We start from the raw sequence: 21,192 nt of genomic DNA on the forward strand, positions 1-21,192 counted from the left end.
TGTGTGTGTGTGTGTGTTTGCATGTGCATGTGTGTACTTAATCCAAACATGTACTGGGGGAACTTAGTTTTTTATTTTTCATGTATAGAAGAATATAGAATATGTGGCTTAATTATTTTTTTCTGCTCCCATAGGGGGAAAAACATACCATGATGGAGACAATTGATACAAGAAAGCAGTTAACTGGAGAGTTTACTTACAGTTTCTAAGGGTGAATCCATGGCCACCATGGTGTGGATCATGGTAGAAGACAGATAGGCAGCCAAGAGGTAGCTAAGATTTTTTTTCTGATTTGCATGGTAGAAGCAGAGACAGACAGACAGACAGAGAGACAGAGAAACTGAAAGACAGTAAGTCATAGAGGAAGAAGAAGGGGAGGAGGAAAGGAGAGGAAGAGGAAGAGAGAGATGGAGGAGGAAGGAGAGAAAGAGAGACAGACCTGTTCATTTCTGAAAGGAGATGGAGGGTAGTGAAGTAGAGAGAAGCTAGGGAGGAGTTGGGAGGAGTGGAGGAAAGAGATATTGTGATGGGATATACTGTGAGAGAAATCTATTTTCAATAATAGTATTAGTTATAGTGATTTAATAATAATACAATAAATAACTTTTTCCCAGCTAATTTTTTTCAACTAGAATTCTGAGGCTACTTTATTAAATTTTGAGGGCATTATTGATGGTTCGAAGCTGATATTATAATGGTAAGGATTAAGAAATGGGTTGTTTGGGGGTAAGCCTGCTTGATTTGCTGTTCTGTCTTCATCCGAATGGAGCAAACTATTTAATTCAGGAGATATACCCATAGAAGTTTGAAGATATTATTGGCCTCATAGTTAATATTTGCTTCATTATGTTCTCAAAATGTCATTTTCTCAAGGCCAATTATGAATTTTCTGTGATAAAACATTTGCATATGTAATATTAATATTACAACAATGACCTACAGAATAAGTGAATGAAAAATGGACTATTGGGCCAAGTCAAGTCTCAACACATTATTAAAATAGAAGATGGTAAATCTTCCTCTCGCAAAGGAATATTAGAGCAGATTTCTTTAAAAATACTAGCAATTTATTAACTTGCAGAATATTATCCAAATATTAAATTAAATTTTAAAGAACAGGGGTTCAAATCATAATGTTTTCAGCCTTTCAAAAACTTTATTTTAGTTCATTAATTTTATTTTTCTTGTACTTTATGCAAGAGCCTTGTCCCTGCATGTTTACTTGCTACCTGAAAAGGTCCAAGGAGTGTGTCAGATCCCATAAACACTTGTTAGAGTCAGTTGTGAGCTCTTATGTGGGTCCTGAGAATGCAACCTAGGTAATCTGCAAATACAAGTGTTCTTAAGGACATAGCCATCTCTCCAGCCCCCATTTGCTTATTGTGTTTTCTTTCATGGTTATACAAACAGACAAAACACTTCCATGATATATGTGTGGTATATATGTGTATGCATTTGACCAAGATTGTATGAAATTGTTAACTTAAGGATAAATGTGGTTTGGAGAAGAAAGTTAAGCTAGATATGAAAATAACAGATACTTATGAAATCTAAAAACAAACAAAAAATAAGAAAACTTGAAGAACAAAAAAATCTTATTTTATCATTATTGAAAAATAGCATGAGCCTAGAGACACATTAACTCCATTCACAGTTTACCTAGACACTTTTGAAGAAAACCACATTTCAGTCTTGCTTGACATCAATGGAAGCATTTTTTTCCGGGAGTCATCAATACCAATTGGTTTGTCATATCCATCACACTCATTTTCAACTAACTGTATTGGACACTACAAGGTACGCCTGATGCATACTGCTGGACTTTCCAAAATTAACACAGGTCAAATTTTATGATATAAATTCTGTATCTTACATTTGTCCAATATGCTCAGTTTAAATTCAGATGTTGGCTATTCTAGGAAATAAGGTATAAAATGTTAAAGAAGAAAAATGATACTAAATCATGGTGAATGAACTGTGTTTGTATCCATGTCTGTGTGTAACCAAGTGCTAATAAAGGCATAGCCTGTATGGTGCAACTTTTGTTCCTGTGGTTTTCATAATGATTTATTCACTCGCATATTTTTTGCACTCATGGCTCTGAGGTTGTTACAATTATCTCTCTCTAACATTTTATAGTTAAGAAACTTCTGCTTGCAAAAGTAAAAGTCTACTGAGGTCAGTGAAACAGCTCAGTGTGTTATGGGAAGTTACCACATGGAACAGCCTGAGCTCCATCCAAAGGCCTCCTAAGGTGGAAGAAGAAAACCAGTTTCCACAGCTTGTCCTCTGATCAATACATTCTGTCACTGTTCAGATTAATATGTAGATGTAATAAGAATAAATAAAGATAAAAATCAACAATCAATTGACAATCAGAATAAAGTGTCAAAATTGGGAAAGGCTGGGGCATAGATCAATAGAAAGATCATTGGCCTGACACACCAAGATCAAAGTAAAATGAATAAAAATGTTTAAAAAAATACTAACATATACAAGTGACCACAGTTGACTGTTTCTAAAATGCAGCTATTGTAACCTGACCACGTAAGTCATATGTGTTTCTATTTTGGCACCTTTGAGTATACACCAGCAAAGCGAGCAATCATCTTCATAATACCTTCAGAAGCCTAAATGAAGCAAATGGGATAGCCTACTGCGTGACCAGATGCACTGCCACACAAAATTAAAACAGCAGATGCTCTCTGTTAGAAAATAAGGCTTTACACATAGAGATTGAGAGGAAATTTAAAACAAAGTATTTTCACACACTGGGAAGTCTAAAAAGGAAAGAATGTTGGAATGCTGGGTCAAACCTTCAAGCCAAGGATGAATACTATTCTTAGAATAAAGAGGACAGACATCAAGAATAAAAGACTGGATTGGAGGCCAAAACAAACAAAAGAAAAGACAACCTTGTGAGTTGATGTTAAGGCAATACTTAATTTGACAGTAGTGGAGATTGGGAGGGAAAAAATTTTGAAAAAGCGAAAGAGGAGGAGAAAGTGGGAGATGCATGATGGAGGCAGCAGAAAAGGATGGTTTAGATCAAGGTGAATCAGATCAAGGTGAAGCAAAATAAAGCATTGAAGTCAGTAAAATGGAAACATTGTGAAGAAATAGCATAATAAGAATTTTAAAGATAACAGCAAGGAATCATGGGAAATAAGCCATGGACTCCCTTGCAAGTGAACATGAGAGATGAAGCAAAAAGAGAAACTGCAAACTCAAACTGTTCTAGATAAATTAACAGCAGAATCCGAATGTCCACGTCTCCCTAAGATAAAGAACAAATACAACTACACACAGAAACAGGAGTATGTTAAAAACAAAACAAAACAAAAACCCTCAAAAGCAAAACAAACAAACAAACAAAAAGCAAAGGAGTCAATAAGGGGCCAGTCATCTGCGTCTCAGCTGGCTTCCTGGCGGCGATAGAGCATTGTAGGTATGCAACGTTATCTGTTTCCAACGACTGCATGTGAATCTAACGGTCTCAGGACAGCAAAATGGAAATATAAAATCTAAACATGGTCTATTCAATTATTTTAAAGTTGAAAGACACATTAACTAAATCTTGTAACAGTTGTTCCTATGAACTTATGAGCTATCTTAGAGCATAAAATTAAGACCTCAGAGGGAATATAATAGGGGAGTCTCTCAAATTCTTATACTAAGAGACTAATTAACTTCCCCAAATTTGATGGAGGAAGAGTGTTATGTAACATGGATCTGGAAAGAACAGCTTGATTAGGAACAAGCACAGAAAGGACCTAAATCAAAACAAAATAAGGCTTAGTGGGATGCCTCACTGAGCAGCCATATATAAATAGCAACAGAAACCAATTATAATGAAAACCGCAGTCCCAATAAACATAAGAAAAAAATACTAAATATTTTCACTTGCCAAAATTAACAACTGAACAAAAGAGATGCTTTTTTGAAAAAAAAAAAAAACTATTTTTGGAAATTTTCAAATATATGGGAATAGATAAAAAGTAATTTCAAAAAGAACTAAGCCAAATATTGAACTCCCAACCATGTCCATCTTAAAGAAATACAGAAGACTTATTCTACAACTATGATGTGATAGTTAATCTTGACTGTTAATGAGATGGAATTTAAAATCACCATGGAAACAAGCATCTGTAAAAGAGTTGTTAAAAGTACTTAATTGTGATGGGAAGACCTGCTCTAAATGTAGGTGCCACCATTACTTGGTTTGGCTAGGTTGCTACCCTGAATACAACTAGGAAGTTGGTAGTTGACTGCTTTGTTTCCAGACATCAGATCCTATGACAGATGCCTCCATCCTCTAACTATGACTTTTCTAACCTGATGGATCGTGTCCTTGAACTGTGAGCCAACACGCACCCTTCCTGCCTTGATTCTTTTTGGTCAAGTGTTTTTGTTGTAGCCATGAGAAAAGTAACTAATGAATATGGAACTGACACCTGTTTCCTTTTTTAAAAAATTATGATTTTACCCGTATACGACACAAAAGCACTAAGCACAAAAAAGTCTGAACAGTGCATCCCGGATTTAATAGGCTGTGGATGGGTTTGCAGACTCGCATCACAGGGGACTAAGCACAGAAAACCATTTCTCAAAAACCCTCAAAAGTAAATTAAAAATAAAAAAAGAAGCAATGCCTACAGTTTCACTCAAAGGATCCAGAAGGAAGATTGGGTGGGAGCATTTTTGGCTTCTTATCAATAAGACTTAATTTGTGAAGCTGAACTATATTATTAATACCATTGACACTATAAAATACTGATATTTGACAATGAAGTTTTTGCATGCTGGCAAATTCACTCTCTTAGGATAGCATCCTAGAGTCATTTTGCTAATTTCTAAAACTTTGCCATTGAAAAGTAAATTAAAATTGCATTTTATATGTTAAGGGAGGATAAGTTTGCATAAAAAAATGATTTTTTTCCTGCCAATGCATTAGAGTAAAATTCACAGAATCTGCTGATAATATTTGAAATATATTGATAGTTTTTGGTGAAAATTAGAAATGAATAGTTAACTGTCATAATGCATAGTCTCCTATTTGTCTTCTTGGCATTGTTCCTCTAAAGAAACAACTTGGAGGTTCATGGGGGAGATTCTGATGCCTTCTTACCCAGTCCGAAGCTGGACTATCCTGTCATATTTCCTCTGCGCCTCTATTTTCTGAAACAGCTGAAGATACTTCATCACTTGCCTTAGGACAGAGAGATTTCAGGTCTCTTCTCTACTTACTCATCATTATTAAATTTATGTTTATTCTTTAAAATCAGATATTTTGCTAGGCAGTGAGTGGCAGGGCTCCTCCTGTCTTCATGTCCCTTACATTAGGGTTCCAAGTTCCATCCTCATATTTGGATTGGTACCCGAGTGAGATTACACTCAGGCCCTTAGACTTGGACAGGAGGTCATAATACCACTGAGCATCATCTGGCTGCTCAAGCCATCACTTTTCAAAGTACAGTGTCAATCCATACTAATAGCCAGATGATGGAAATCTGATCTTAAGGTATCTCAGTGCACGTAAAATATAATACGAATCATCAGAAAATAAACATGGTCTGCATTAGAGTCTAATTAGAGTCTATTTCTACCCTATTTGACCCCAAGTCTTTATATCAGGGCCGATCATCAAAATTAGAACAGTTTGTGTTTTATATTTTTTCTTTTGTGCTGGGGATCAAACAGGAGACCTGGATTATTTTAAGCAAGGACACTGTTCGCACTGCTGCATCTCTGTTTCTGAGTTTGTAGTCTTAACCGCTCTGCATCGGTGATAAGACCTTAGTACCTATATTTATCTACACAGGATTTTTTTTTTTTTCAATCACTAAGCTGACTTACAAATAATGGAATAATGGAAGGTGGGATTAAGTTATGACAAGATATTTATTTATATTCAGGAACCACTTTAAGATAAGTATAGTATTTAACCATGTATAACAAACCACATTTTCTACAATCTAACCTTCTCTCCAACTAAAATTAATATTTACATGTTTCTAAGGACAGTACAGAAATATTCTAAAGCACGCCCCCACACCTTCATATCCAGATAGCCTGTGTCAAAGCCTGAGATCTTGAAGTGCTCAAAGACAGCAGAGTGCAGGAAATATAGACGTTGGAGGTAAGACAGGGCTGCTCGTACAGGGATGCTTGTGCATAGCCCTGCCGATCATCATTTTCAGAGTGACCGGAGAAGGCAATGTTAAGTTAGGTGTCTTCTCGCCTCTCAGCAGAATGGCTTGCTGCCTCCCTGCCTGAAGGGCTGCTTTAGGGATGAAATGTGAGGAAGGATGTAAACTTCTTACCAGCTGCTGATCAGCAACAAAACTTCCTTCCCTCAGGCTAGATTCCTTACCAGTGTGGCTCAGGGGCAGAACTTTACCTCTGATTGATTTCCCCCAGTTCTAATAGAAACTTTGTTTATTTATTTTCTTTTATTTAAAGAATAGTGCTTTCTCTGTTTTGTTTCTGAAGTAAAGTCTGAAACAGTTAAATTTCATTTGATTCTCCTGTTTCCTCTTCTGTTAATTTGTCACCCATTCTTTTTCTGGTTCTTATATTGATGTAGTCAGTTATTTTTTATGTGTCATTATTATCTAGTACAGAAGCGTTTATTCAGGTCATAGGGGGAGTTAAGAGGGTAGTAGAGGCAGAGAGAGAGAGAGAGAGAGAGAGAGAGAGAGAGAGAGAGAGAGAGAGAGAGAGAGAGAAGAGAGGAATAGAGAAGTAGAGAAGTAGAGGATGGGGGGGAGAGGAAGAGAATGGGGACAGGAGGGGTAAGGGGGGAGAGCAAGAGACCAAGAGGCCAAGAGAGCAAGAGAATAAAAGAGCTCAATGTATTATTATCATTTATTAAGATAGAATGTGTAGGGTGTGCAGGTACACATACCACAGCTGTGGGGAAATGACAGCCAGCCTTAACTAGATGGCACCTGCTTTATTCCAGTCATTCAGTAACTCTATCACAAGAGTGCTCAGACCTATGTACTAATTTACATAGACATGCCCCATGATGACTAAATAAACTTCACATGGTACCAGGCATCCATCAAGGGCGACTGACCTCCTTTGAGATGCTAGTGGGCTGCAGATGAGATAAAAATAAGGTGATGTGTATGTATCTGCCCTTTTTGTTTGTAAACCCCTTTATTGCTATGGGACTGGGGTGAAGTGGTCTTCTTGTTAAAACACCATGTTCTTGCCTAGCTGTGGATGCTATAAATAATTGAATGGTAGACTTTTGATATTCACATTTATAAACGAGTCCTTTTCTTCTCTTCAGTACTACATGCTATCTGGCTTTAAGGCTGCCTGTCATTCTGTTAGCAGGAAGAATATATTTATTTAATTTAAATTTGAATGGAATTGTTTTTGTCTTTCCAAGCAGATTCCAAAGCCACAATATTATAAATGTGTGGCAGTCAGAGAACAATTTGTGAATGTTGGTCTCATATCACTAGTTGGGGCTTCAGGGGCTAAACTGTGTTCATTAGGCTTGTGTGGAGAACACCTTTACCCACTGAGCCGTCTTGCTGCTTCTGATGCCTTTCATTCTGAAGCACAAATTCCAAATACATTTGGTATTGTAAATCTTGCATTTGATACAATGCCTTTAATTATTTTTGTAATTACACAATATGTAATTACAATATGTAATTACACAATATGCAATTACAATATGTAATTACAAAAAATACACATTTTCCTTTGTTTGTTCAGGAGATCTGAATTGTAAGTCTAACTTTGACATTACTTAGCATCATTAACTCACCCCATCTCTAAAGACTCTGAAATCCCCTAATGGTCTCAAGTTATTTGATGTTTCACCCAACTCGTTTGTACTTCTGGAGCTTCTGACTGGATTTCATCAACACAGTTGCCCATTAACAGCATTCTGTTGGCTTTCCAGATATTTAAACAGAAGCTCAACGTGAAAATATGTTTCCATCTTTCAGTTATGCCTGTCTCCAGATCCCTTCCACGTGTTTCTTTTACCCTCTGTCCCTCCACCCCTCCCAGAGGAAAACATTCAGGAATGAGCAGCCTTACTAACAGTGGGAACAAGCTCATGCTGACTTTGAGGCAAAATGGTACGACTTATGGCAAAATTAGAAAAAAAAAAAAGAAATCAAGTTTTTGGATCAACATGGAATGTTCATTTTTTCAAACATATAAAAGAGAGATGCACATATCCAAGCTATGTCATGTGTGGGCATGGGTAGAATTAATGATATGAAACATGTCAAACCATGAGCAAACCAGTGAGTTGAAATGGAAGGACGAGGGTAGTTGTACTTAATTTTTACCATAGCTTGCCCTAGAGTGTTCTCTTTGTAAATATGTATTTTTTTATGTAATAAAGTATAATTTTAAACATTTTCATTAGACGAGGTCTATTTTCACATTTTAACAAAATGTGTTGAGTTCATCATAAACTTGGCATAGGATGAGAGAGGGGGTTGGGGTGCTGAAAGAATATGCACTAGAAACAACACTGGAAATGCCTTAAAACGCCAGGGGATACATCTCTTTTATTTCTGACCTATGCAGGGAATTGTACTTACCTCTGAAAGTAATTGATTGCTTCTATGATAAAAATCTAATTATGATAATAAACACAGTTAGGAGAGGAAATCAGATGATCCTAAGTCTTTTCATTAAGAAAGGCTCTGAAAGCCAGGCTCCAGCCATCTCTACGGTAAACATAAGAGGGCAGGGGGAACATTTGTAGAACATCTTCTAGCAAGACAAATGTTTCTGAAGAAATCAATAGCTGTAGGCTCTGTTTAAAGACAATTATTCCAGAAAGCACACAAGCAAAGACTAATGATTTTCAGCAAACATTCATAAGTGCACGAGAAGCAAGAGGCCTTCCTGAGAAAGGGCAGAAGGGTTCAAGGCAAAGCAAGTAAAACAAGACTACATAGAAAATTCAAGATACAGCGAAAATCATTACAAACCAGATGTTAGCAAAAAATCCCTTATTAGACTTGTGACTATGGCTTATGATTACATAAATAAGGATTTCTCTTTGTCGTCTGCGCCTCCCATCCACTGCCAAAGTGTCCCCTATTGTGTGGAGACAACACAGTATCTAAAAGAATGCTTGCAGAGGAAACAGAGAAATCCCCCAACCTCTCCTTCTGATAACCAAAAAATTAAAAAAATTTAGCATCCACCCTACTCCCTATCCCAAATCTTCCATTGTTTTAAGACCTGTGGGTATTCATTACTTCTAACCCCAGTTGGGGATTCTCTACTTGTATAGTTGGAGTATTTTGTGCCCTTTCTAGTCAGTGTATCATATGTATTACATATGGATCACAAATGTATCATACATCTAAACATACACTGCCCACTTGGGAATCTACAACATAACAGAACATATCATTTCATTAAATCAGTCTTGGAAGCAATAGTCTACCTAATAGAAAGATTTGTATTTTAGGATAGAGACCTTACTACATTGCTTCACCTTCTGATATTTATAATTACTTTGTGATAACTTTTATTTATTGAAGCATTCATAGATACACTCTCTGTGATCTACTATCTCGAACCATGCTCAACCTTCCAGACTTCCACCTCCCAATATCCTATGCTGATAGGCAAAGCCATCACAATTCACTCATTTCCAGAAAGTCTGATTTCTGAAGTCTGATTGCACTGGTTGAAAAGCTTTCACCTATTAAAGGAGGAAGAGGGGCTTCAGCCACAAAGTATTTGTAGAGGATATTTTAGATTGAAGCCTTAACAATGATTTCCTCTGTGTGTCTTCCCAAAGATGCAGTACCTGTCTCTAACATCCCTCATGACATAGCTGCATTTATTTTTTTGTCTGACTTACTATTGGCACATCATAGAGATCCTATAAGAATGTATTTAAATATTGTTAATGGGCTATTTAAGGATTCAAAGAATGATTAAAAAGCAAAGGGCCATGACCAGAAACAACTTATGGCTTACAGTTCCAGAAGAGAATCAGTAAGTCCTGGGAAGAATGGCAATGGGAAGCTGGAGCAAGAAGCTAAGAAATCATATCACAAAGAAACCAAAGAAAGAGGGCAGAGGTGGCTAACTGGAAGAAGAATGAGAAAATAAACTCTCCAGGCCTTCTCCCAGTAACATGCTTCCTCTCTCAAGGCTCAACCTCCTGACGGTTTTTAAGTTTCTCAGTCAGCACCACCAACAGGAAATATGAGTTCAGATATGTGAGCCTTTCGGGGAACATTGCTTATTCAAGACACCACAAGGGACAAGAGAGAGGCAGGAGGTAGAGAAGGTAAGATCCAGGAGGTTCACTAAAGTGTTAAGAAAACTAAGTGTGAGCATCCCCTGCTTTTGTCACCTAGCATGATGTCACAGTGTATTTAAAGGAGAAAGTTGAGACCCCATAGCTACTATGGAATACATCCGATACCAGGCTTGAGATCTCCTGATTGTGCTAATACCATGACAACAATCTCCAGCCTTCTGTGATTGATGTGACTCTTTGGCAGTTACTATGCAAAGCATCTGATGTAATAGAGAAACAGCCTCTGAAGAAGGAAACCGATTTCTGTGTATTAACTGTTGAGCTACTATCTCTTTGCAATTACATCTCCCACCAGCATTGTTGACTAGCAATTTCTTCTATTACTTTAACATTCAAGTCCTCTGTAATCAGGAACATGTGATACTTTGGACCAGGCTTCATGAGTCTTTGAAGCTGGGAGATTTTGCTTCTTCTGTCCCTTCATGTTGGCTGCTCTGTTGGTGAGCATGAATGGCTGCCAGGATGGTTATCTGTGCCTCCACTGGACCGCAAGCTGCTCAGAGATGCTTTTGGCATGTGCTTGGTTTCAGCTTATTTGAAGTACAGAAACGTCATTCCAAATGCAAACCATAGTGTTTTCTGTTATTATCATCATTATTAGCATTATTACCCCCATCACTCTTCCAAAGTCCCTTCTGGAGTGGTTCCTTTATACTAAGGAAGATTAATCCCCCAAATTAAGCTTGATCAATATATTTAGTGAGGCATAAACAGTATGATTAGTATTTGATTAAAATTCCTATTGTCATTGAATTTAAACTGTAAATATATTGAAAAGGAGTCTTGGTTGTTCATCTAATCAGCAAATCTCTCTTCTTCTGTGCTCAAAGAACTTCATTGTTTTCCAAATATTATGATGGATTGTGTACCACTATAAAATTAATGTCCATACAAACTTTTGAAAAACAGATATGCTGATTTTTATTCTCAATCTGTTAACTTAGTGATAGTAGAACATATACAAAACTACCTGACTTTACGTTTACTATTATATGTGTTAGTAAACAGACCACTATGGATTGATTAAATGTATTTATAGCCATTTTTAAGGTTAGAGGCTATTTGTTGCTATGGTATACTTTTCATATCTTATGACTTTAATTAAATTCCTGATTTCAATCTGAAATAATGCAATGTAAGACAGTATAAAATCTGTTTTAATCACAGAATTTGTAGTTTATTTTATAACTTTTTAGATATTATTATACCAAAGGGCTGATAATGGAGGGAGAATTAATTAATGTAATAACCTGTACTTGGTCAAGCTCCCAGCTGTATCATAAAAATGTTCTCTCTCTCTCTCTCTCTCTCTCTCTCTCTCTCTCTCTCTCTTTCTCTCTTTCTCTCTCTTTCTGGGTCTCCATCTCTCTGTCTCCCTCTCTCTCTCCCTCTCTCTATCTTTTCCTCCTTCACTTCCTCTTTTCTTCCCTCCCTTTTAAATGGAAACCAACATCAGATGTTTAAAGTGAAGAATCTTGTTGTAGTCTAAGGATTTTTCTCAGTGGAGAAAATGCTTGTTGAGGGAAGCAGGAAGAGCTCAGTCATATAAGATCCCCCAATTCCATGTCAAGCCAGGTGGGGTTGCACCTGCCCTAGACAAAGAGGGAGATTCAACATCCAAGGCCGTCCTCAGTACTCACGAACATATATTGGCAAGCATACACCTTTGCCTTTACACATGAAACTCATGCTTCTACCTATTGGTGTGCACAAATGCTCACAAACAAATTAAAAATAATGATTACCAAAAAAAAAAAAAAAAAAAAAAAAAAAAAAAAAAAAAAAAAAAAAACAATTCTTGGTAGGGATTTCTAACCTATGATCCTTAAAAAAACAAAAAAAAACAAGAAAAAAAAAACAGGATATTTGATCAGACTCTGAACCGTTAGACTGGGTTATTATTACAGGAAAAACTATCCCTAGAACACATCTTTAATCCAAGAGTTTTCTATTTATGGTAAACAGGAGTAAATAAAGGTCAAGAGGTTAAACAAGCAAGTGGTTGACAGGGAGTGAAAATAGGAAAAAGCCTTAGAGAGTAAGAGGAAGTCAGGGGAACAAATAGAGAGATACACAGGAAGTAGAAAGGAGGAACATTGAATCTGAGGGATTTTTGAGACAGCATGGAGAAGGAGAACTCCCTTTTAGGAATATAAGTTGGGGAGGAAGGTCAGCTGAGTACTCTCTCTCTCTCTCTCTGCCTCCTGCACTGGCAGGCTTTCTCCCTTGCCTCTGACTCTGGAGTCTTTAGTGGTAAACCAAATGATGGAGATGTTGTTTAAAATAACATCCAACACTTACTCTCTATACTGTAACCAGATGGTATTTCTACTACACAGCAAAATGTCTCTGAAGAGATCTGAGAGCTGCACTATGGTAAACTGATGGCTTTGGTGAATGAAGAGTCAGTTTCTTACAAGCATGAGACCCCTGGCAGGTCTACCATGTTCAGTGGACCAGTCCATACACGAATATGCAAGTGGCTTAAAGAAGACCCAGTGGGCTAAACAGAGATGTGAAGTCAGTGGAAGGGAATATGGCAAGGACTGGACATAAGAGCAGTTAGGAGGAAGAAAGGGAATAAATATGATAAAAATGCAATGCACGTGCACAAAAATAAGTGTACTTTTAAAAAGGCAAAACAAACAACTCCATAGATGCAACTTGTCAGATATCCCAAGTGTAAGGAAGAATACTAACAAAGACACTTATTTGTTAAAGAACAGTACATATTCATGGCCATGTTGATGACCATGGAGTATAAAATAAACAGAGTTTACCACAAAGAGATTGTATATTTCAATTCCTTGGGAAAACATAGGTCAGGTTAGTTATTGGTGTCCTATTATCTTTATAAAGTAAAATATAACCAAGTAGCATCCTTATGTTCTTGCCCCCAAATTCTCTGAAATTTTGTTTTGATATGTCATGAGTTAACAAAACTTAGAAACTCAATCAACTGCTTAACTGTGAAGAATCTTGATTTCTATTTTTAAACACTATAAAAATTTCCTTCTTTTATATCATATACATTGTGTACGTAGAAATGAGATAGGTAGATAATTAAATGTGTAAAACAGTGTGGCAACATTATACAAATATCAGCTTGAGGGAGAGAGAGGGCCTGGCGTGGCTTAATTTTGTAGGTGGTTCAATATGAGATCTTTATAAGGCACCACGTGAGGTAATGATGGCAAGACCTGAAAGACCACTTTGCTGAGTCACAGCTACAGGGAACTGTCAGTAGCAACAGGCCAAGCAGATAAGCACTCTGGCAAATTGAAGGGATAGAGAGCTGGCCAATGTCTCTGCACCTGGGGAGCAGAAAACCGATTAGGAGAAGTGTTCTTCAACCAATTGTCCAGAAGTGTTTCTTGGGTTTCTGTGCTATGAAGAAGGGGAAGTCAGTCTAGCCTAAAGACTCCTGTGGTGTGAAAACATGAGAGTTATTTTCTTCTCCTGTGGTACATGAAAACCTGAAGTCAGTGCCTAATGACTCCAACCCCCCTCCTGTGACTCCATCAGCGTGCGACCTGCGTGAAGCAGGGAAACTCTCTGAGGACTTAAGCCATCACAATGGAGAATTTTTCTTTTCGCAATTTCTAGCACTGGTTTTTTACAAAAATTAAAACACAAAATTCTTTATCTTCCTCCCCCATTTATTCATTCTGTAGCTGATTGTGTAAAAGCTATCACCCGTAAACTGTTTCTCCAGTTTCTTTTTGTTAGGATGCTTTTCAGCTCTACAAAAGTTACTTGTAGAATGTAGTTGTGCAGACAAATCTCTTATTTGATATAGGAGTTGAGCACCTCTGGAAAGTCCTTAAGACAAAGAATAAAAACTTACTTGATTTGATATTAGACAAAATATTACCCAAACAAACAAAAGAAAAAAAAATCCTTGAAGAAATTTAAAGTGATGGCTTAGGGAGAGATGCCCCTACTGCACAAGCAAGCACAGTCCCTGAGCTCAAATTCTAGGACCCACAAAAAAATCCAGGCTGAGCAGAGCATGCGAATTACTCCATTACTGGTTCAGAGAAATGCACATTTTAGTGGCTTGAAAATTAGCATATCTGAATAATCTCCAAATTAGTGAGATACCCTGAGTCAGATATGTAATAAAAAAGAAAAAAAAGAAAGAAAAATTAAGTTGGACATTGGTTTCCATAAGTGTGTACACATACAGACACACACATACATATATACAAATACACACACATCTACATACAAAAATAGATACGCATATGCACATGCATACACAAAGACATATATGTACACATATTTACATGTACATATACATATATAAATACACATATAATAAACACATATACACATATACATATGTATACACATAAATTCATGTGAGGCAAGTGGACTGTGCCACCACGCAGAAGAAGTCATAAGGCTGAGTGAGTCCAAACCCAACCCAGTAAACTCCAAAATCAACAACAGTAGGAGTGGAATCAATCCCCTAGCTAACTCTTCCTACTCTGGAACATGTAACCATGACATCCCACTGAGAGGAACATATCAATAAGTCACTTTTCAAAAAAGCCTGGTGTTCTCTATGTTAATGATGTATCCAGATAAGCCCCAAGCATTCAGCCAAGGACCTTCCTTTCCTGGGCATTCCTTCCCAGGAAAGGTTCCTTCATTCCCCTGAGTAAGGTGTATATATTCACCTGTGCCATCTAATAAAGCATTCCAAGCAAGCACCGTCTCATAATCAAGGATATGGGAGGAGGGAGGAGAGGCCTTTGTTGGAAAGAGTTGTATACTCTTGGCATGCACTTGGTTCTCTGCCCCGTTCCTGCCTGGCTCCGGAAAGGGTGAGCTGGGAATCCCAGTTCCCAACTCCCAGCAGCATGCCAGGAGCATCTGTGTACACAGGAGACTGGGAACCACGGCAATCACCCCAGGTTCTGCTTTTACCACTCAGAAAAACAGGAAGTGAGGACCCCCATTACAGACTGTTTTACTTTCTCTGAGTATTTTGCAGGGGGTGCTCCAGGCTCCCCAAAACAGGACACAGCCAAGCACATATCCACATACACAGACATACACACATATACATGCACACATACAAACACACATACACAAACATAGCCATACACATGTACAAATACACATACCATACATGAATGAACATACTTGTACTCCCCAAATTATCCATCTTCCTTACTTGTATTCTTCATCAATCTGTATAAGTCATCAGTTCTGAATACATATTTAAAAGAAAGACACTTGGCTCCTCAGATTCAACAAAGTTGAGTCTCTGTCCTATGCCGATAACTCTGAGTGCAGAACTATGTCAACATGAAGTTCCTTCTGCACCAAAGGGCTCTCCCACTACTCCTATGGCTATTACTGTTTGGAGAGAAATCATTTCCCTTAAAGACTTAGACGGAACATCTTTCTCCCATCATGAGATGCTATCACTTGTTGACTCTTCATCTGTATCTGAACCAACATGTTTCTCAATGGATGTTCTTATCCTGGTCACCCTGACTCTCTTAGTCAGAAGTGCCAAAGGAAGGCCATTAAGTGTGCTCAGAGCAGCAGGTCTCTGTTATAGCTGAAAAATACCAGTGGGGACTTCTGAGTTCCCTTAAGTTATTCTGTTTTTAGAGATAACAGCAAGAGACCTAATACAGAGCTCTTCCTACCAAGGTTTGGCTTAAATTTACATATGAAGTCAAACCCAGTCTTTGACTGACTTCCCTTAGGAGGTTCCCTGCTAACTGGTTTCTTTATAAAAGGATGCTGACACAGTAAAGCAGTCTTGAGACCTCCCAAAGGGGTGATGTTTCAACTGGAAATCTCTGGTCAGATGCCCTTTGAATGAAGAGCAGGGTGACTAAATGACCTCGGGACATCTGTTCAGTGGTGAGAAATGGAAAGGTGTTCATTCTCAGTGTGCTTAATGGTGAGGTAAAATGACGCTCTACAGTTAACAAAGGAGCTACAAAGCCCGAGGAAGCTCACATTTGACAGCAGTTACTCCTATGGAGTAAATAAAAAACATACAAAAACATGTTCCCTGGGGTTGACAGGGAACTGGTGTCATCAGTGCCAGCACTATGGAAAGGAACAAGGTGGGTAGAAATGACTTCGCAATTAAGAAGTACCTGAAGGCCCAGGGATGACAGTCTGCATAAAAACTATAGAGCTAACTGTATATCTGTGATCAGACATCATCACATGAGTGTCTGTTTATCTATTAACCCCAATTGAGAACATTTTCGAGCTTGCTTTCACACAGTTTATAAAATCTCATCTGCAATCCCAAGGCTCCTTGAAATGTGGCCATATAAGTTAAACTTACAGCATATGAAGGAATAAAGGATGGATTTTCACATTGGTCCAGTCTTGAAAGCTACAGGATAAAATAGAAAATAACCAAAGAATGTGCTACAGCTTTGCTTTACCTGTTGATCAGAACGCCCCTGGGACTATGAAAACAACATCCTCATGCAGTGTCAGTCACAGTAACCAAGGCAACCTATCACCCAAGTGCCAGGGTAAGAATATAAAGTTTAGAAATAAATACATAGAAGTAGTTTGATCTGCAGAAGAAAAGTTGAAAAATGGGAGTATCCAGGAGAGTGGAGGTTCTCAGGAAACTTGAGGTAAGAAAACGGAATTGCCAAAGAGTACACATAGACCAGCTCATGACTCCTGCTTCATATGAGCAGAGGACTGCCTTCTCAGGCATTAGTGGGAGGAGAGGTGCTTGTTCCTGTGGAGGCTTGATGCTCTAGAAAAGGGAGATGCTAGAGGGGTGTGGTAGGAGTGGGTAGAGGCAAAGGAGGGAGGAGTAGTTTGTGGAGGGGAGACTGGGAATGGGGGGGTAACATTTGTAATGTAAACAAAATAATAAAGTAAAAAAAATTAAAAGAAAAAGAAGCAAAAGGAGTTGGAGAGGTTATCGATTAGGAGCATGAAGGGTTAAGGGAAATCTTAAGACTTAAAGAACTTGGAGGAAATTGTGGTTTTAATATTAAACTGTTTTTAAACAATTGGCGTTGGAGAGGAAAACAGATAAGGGAATAAGTGTGTGATTAGATTCTTGGAGAAAACGGTCAAGACTTGGGCATTTTTTAATTAATAATTTACAAGAAGGAAATATAACTCAACACTTCACATCTCTAGCTGATGATAAGTTGATATGGAAAAGAATCAACTTGGAAAGCAATCAGACAGATTGTATAGGTGATTGTTTAGCAAACTAAAGAAGTCTGTTTGAATGAAAATTTAGGCCTAAGAGTAACAGTAACAGTTGTCTTTGGTCCAGTGGTCTTTGAGTCTGAAATTAGGGAAAATAAACCAACAGAAGTAAAACAGCAGCATAAATTGCCTAAAATAATAACCCTATTTTATTCCACTAAAGAGGGGATTTAATTAGAATACATTTGTAATAGTCTCAGAAAGCAGGATGAACAAGCCATAGGGACAAGGCAGTAAGCAGCACCTGTCTATGGCCTCTGCATCAGCTTCTGCCTTCAGCTTCCATCCCATTTGAGTTCCTGCCCTGACTTCCCTCTGGGATGGACCATTACTGGAAGTGTAAACCTTTCCTCCTCGCAGCCCCCAAAGGAATGAAAAAGTTAGCTAAAATCAAAGCAGCAGTAGTTAACAGAAATAGAAATGTTTACCTTGACAAAATGAAATGGTTATAGAGAAAATCTACTTCCTTGTAAAGTCTAATTACAATGAATTATTCTCCTGCCCCAGACAGGACCTCTGTATTGGAAGAACAGGTAGAAATAACAGCAAGGTGATTTGATTTGCTATATGTAAGCAATGTTAAAAATAAGAATAAGTAAACAAATACTGGAATAGCTACTAGGGCCTTTCATCCCTAGACATACTTGAAGAAAATGTGGCTCCTCTAACCTGGAGTTTACATGTTAGCAAACTTTTGTTTTTACCAACCATCCTTGAAGACATGGTTGGACTGTTGTTGGATCATGATGAAACCATTTTGTGCAGTTGTTATACTATTATATGGTGTCTAGGACCCATATATCTTTCATGCTTTGCTCAACTGCAAATAGACAAGGTGATAAAAAAAATAACTGCTCAAATGGAACTCACATATTTAGAATGATCTCTTTGGCCTTACAGAGTATAATATTACATTTTCACATATCCAATCATACAACCAAATCTTTGTAGGCTCCCCATCAATACAGGTAGTACTCAACTTACAATGGAATCACAGTAAAGGCACCATTAAGCTGAAAATATTGTAAATTAGGAAGTGCATAGAACTCATCAGATCTATTAAACCTCAAAGGGTAGACACCCTGTAGTGTCAACCTCTACCATCATGAGGAGAGACTCCATAAGAATGCCACACTGTTAAGCCAAGCAAAGGTCAAATTTCAAGATTAGAAGTATTCTTCCAACTTTAATTCTGTAAAGGCACAGATTCTTAAGACTAACCACTGTAATTGGGATCTATCCATATATCTGGGGGGTTCTTTCTATGATACTCATTGCTTGGGATTTTCAGCACATCCCAAATTTTTCCAAAGTCCCAAGTTCTGGGTGCAGTACCTTCATACCGTTAGTCTTTCTCTTAAAACCCTTCCCTTTGTCTTCTGACTCTCCACAATGCTCACAGAAGTCTCCATGGTTTAGACTGCTCAGTGGAAGCTGTGACATTTGGGTCTGACACAGATACTTTCAATGCGCTCTTTGTATATTCTCATTTACTTCCTTCTTCCAAGCTTGTCAGCAACTAATCCCTGTGAGGCACATTCATGCCTACATACTCTCCCCATACCTCCTTACTGGATGCATCCACCACTGTGCCTGGTACTCCTTTATTTAGTGCAAGCTGTTTCATTGACTTTGAGAAGGAGGCTCAGGTAAATAGCCTTTAGTGTAGCATTTAATCAAGGATGAACGGCTGGCTAAATCTCAAGATTTTGTTTACTTCGGGTGAAATAATTCTGAGCTGTGTTCTACAGAGCATCAAGAGTACAGCAGGAGGATCAACACCCATTCTGACTCATAATGACCCTGTGGAGATTTCCTTAACACCCTGGTCTCACTTTCCAAGGCATCGTGTTCCCACACTTGGGAGAAAAGAATTTTATACCTCTCTCTCGACACCTCCAATTGAACAGTTATGAAAAAAGGTTCTTTTCTTTCCTTAAATAAGCATTTTTTTAAAAAAATAACTCACTTTAATAATATTTTTAAAATGCATGGCAACGTTCGAGTTAAAGCAAACAATTTTGGACTCTGTAGATACATTGTATAGACAACCCATGATGGAGTCACACCCCTTGGGAAAGAGCTTTTTTTTTCCCCCCTTCAAATAAAGTGATGCCAGATTGGAAAGTTTAAAGGGCTTGTTGTTCCTCTCAGCTTTAGAAGTCAGATTTCTTGCCGAATGTTGTTTGAGTTTATGGTCTAAGGAGGGGGTTGGAGTTGGCCACAGAAATACTTTGTTTAAGCAGTGAGATCTATCCTTGCTTGTCAGGGAAAGCAAGCATGTTATTTCTAAGTGGTTTTCTTTTCTTTTTCTTTTTCCTTCTTTTTGGGTGGGGGTCTTGATCATGCTATGAGACACCTGTATGAAATGAGTCTTCTTTTTTTTTCCCATATGCTATGGGTCAATGTGTTCTCTTTGCATGAATTATAACCAAATATGTAAGTCAAATGACACTAGATCTGGCTTTGGAGAAACACTGGGATTCTGAAGTACTGACACATTTCAGAACTAATGTTAGACCACAGAAATCAAAACATTGCTTGGCCTCCTTCCAGGCATTCCAGATGGTGAGGAATTCTGAAGTAAGTCAAGAACAAGGAAAGTGGGCTTACCCGAATCATCATGACGGAACACCTGATATCATGGATTGTGTCATAGATCTTCTTAGAGATGTCCACAAACTGATTATCATCAAGCACAGTCAGGGCATTCTTGCTTAAGGCATCTAAGGCAACATTCACTTGTGTCACGAACTCTGGGATCACTATGAAAATAACAATAAACAGATTATATCTTTTTTATTTCTGGATTCCCACAGCTTCCCGCAAATGCAGAACTGCATTTTAAATGAATACCTCATCGCTAGATTTTTTTAAAAATATTTTTAGTAAACAGACTCAAGCATTATGGCAGAGTTATTTTGATCTCTGGAAAATAAACACAATCAAAGACAGTGAAGACTATAGACATGGAAATATAAAATATTCTCTTTTTTATGTTATGCTTCTTCTGATCAAGCTTGAGAGCATTTCTCATTTCTGAAGCTATTAAATATGAGGCTCGGGAAATTGAAAAATTGACTTGATGTGGGAAATAGCTGGGATAATGACCATAAAGATATTTAAAGACAGGGAACACCTGCTGGTAACTTGGCCCAGCAGGAAAATTTGTGTTTGATATCTGGGTTCCACAGATAAAAGGAGACAAGTAACTCCTGTAAACTTTCTTCTGAGCTCTACCTGTATGATGTGGTTTGCATAAGTAGTCACATATAAGTCGGTGCCATGCCATTTAAGACTGAAGCAAGTGCCAAAGTTTCTGAGTTGCTAAAAAGAAGAATATGTGGTTATTGATACTAATTTTATCTCATAATAATAATAAAAGTGCTCTGAATGCTCTTTGGGTAAGGTTTTTATCTCCATAATAATAAAATAATTTGACAGCATCTTATGCACCCTAGCTCAGAAACAGTAGAATACCAACTATGCATAAGGAAGAATCTTCTAAAGTCAATCCATAGATGGTTGCTACTGTTGCCTTTAAGTTACAGTATTAAATTAAGTATGAAATAAATAGTCTCAACTTTAAATGTAAGCTAAATGGGGTTAGAGAAATGGCCTTTCAGTTA

The 21,192-nt window shown here is 37.7% G+C and overlaps 1 protein-coding gene across 2 annotated transcripts in view; it reads right to left on the reverse strand.

Annotated features, from left to right (window-relative positions):
- Window positions 1-21,192, reverse strand: part of CTNNA3 (catenin alpha 3) — a gene marked incomplete at both ends in the record, with an annotated part of 1,359,521 nt that overhangs the window by 267,625 nt on the left and 1,070,704 nt on the right. For both annotated transcript variants that reach the window (XM_080937546.1, XM_080937545.1), the window contains one exon: window positions 20,177-20,328. In XM_080937546.1, coding sequence (XP_080793672.1) covers window positions 20,177-20,328 — 152 coding nt within the window. The remainder of the gene's footprint in view (window positions 1-20,176; window positions 20,329-21,192) is intronic.

This window comes from Micromys minutus (assembly GCF_963924665.1).
Source record: "Micromys minutus genome assembly, chromosome: 25".
Taxonomy (NCBI): domain Eukaryota; kingdom Metazoa; phylum Chordata; class Mammalia; order Rodentia; family Muridae; genus Micromys; species Micromys minutus.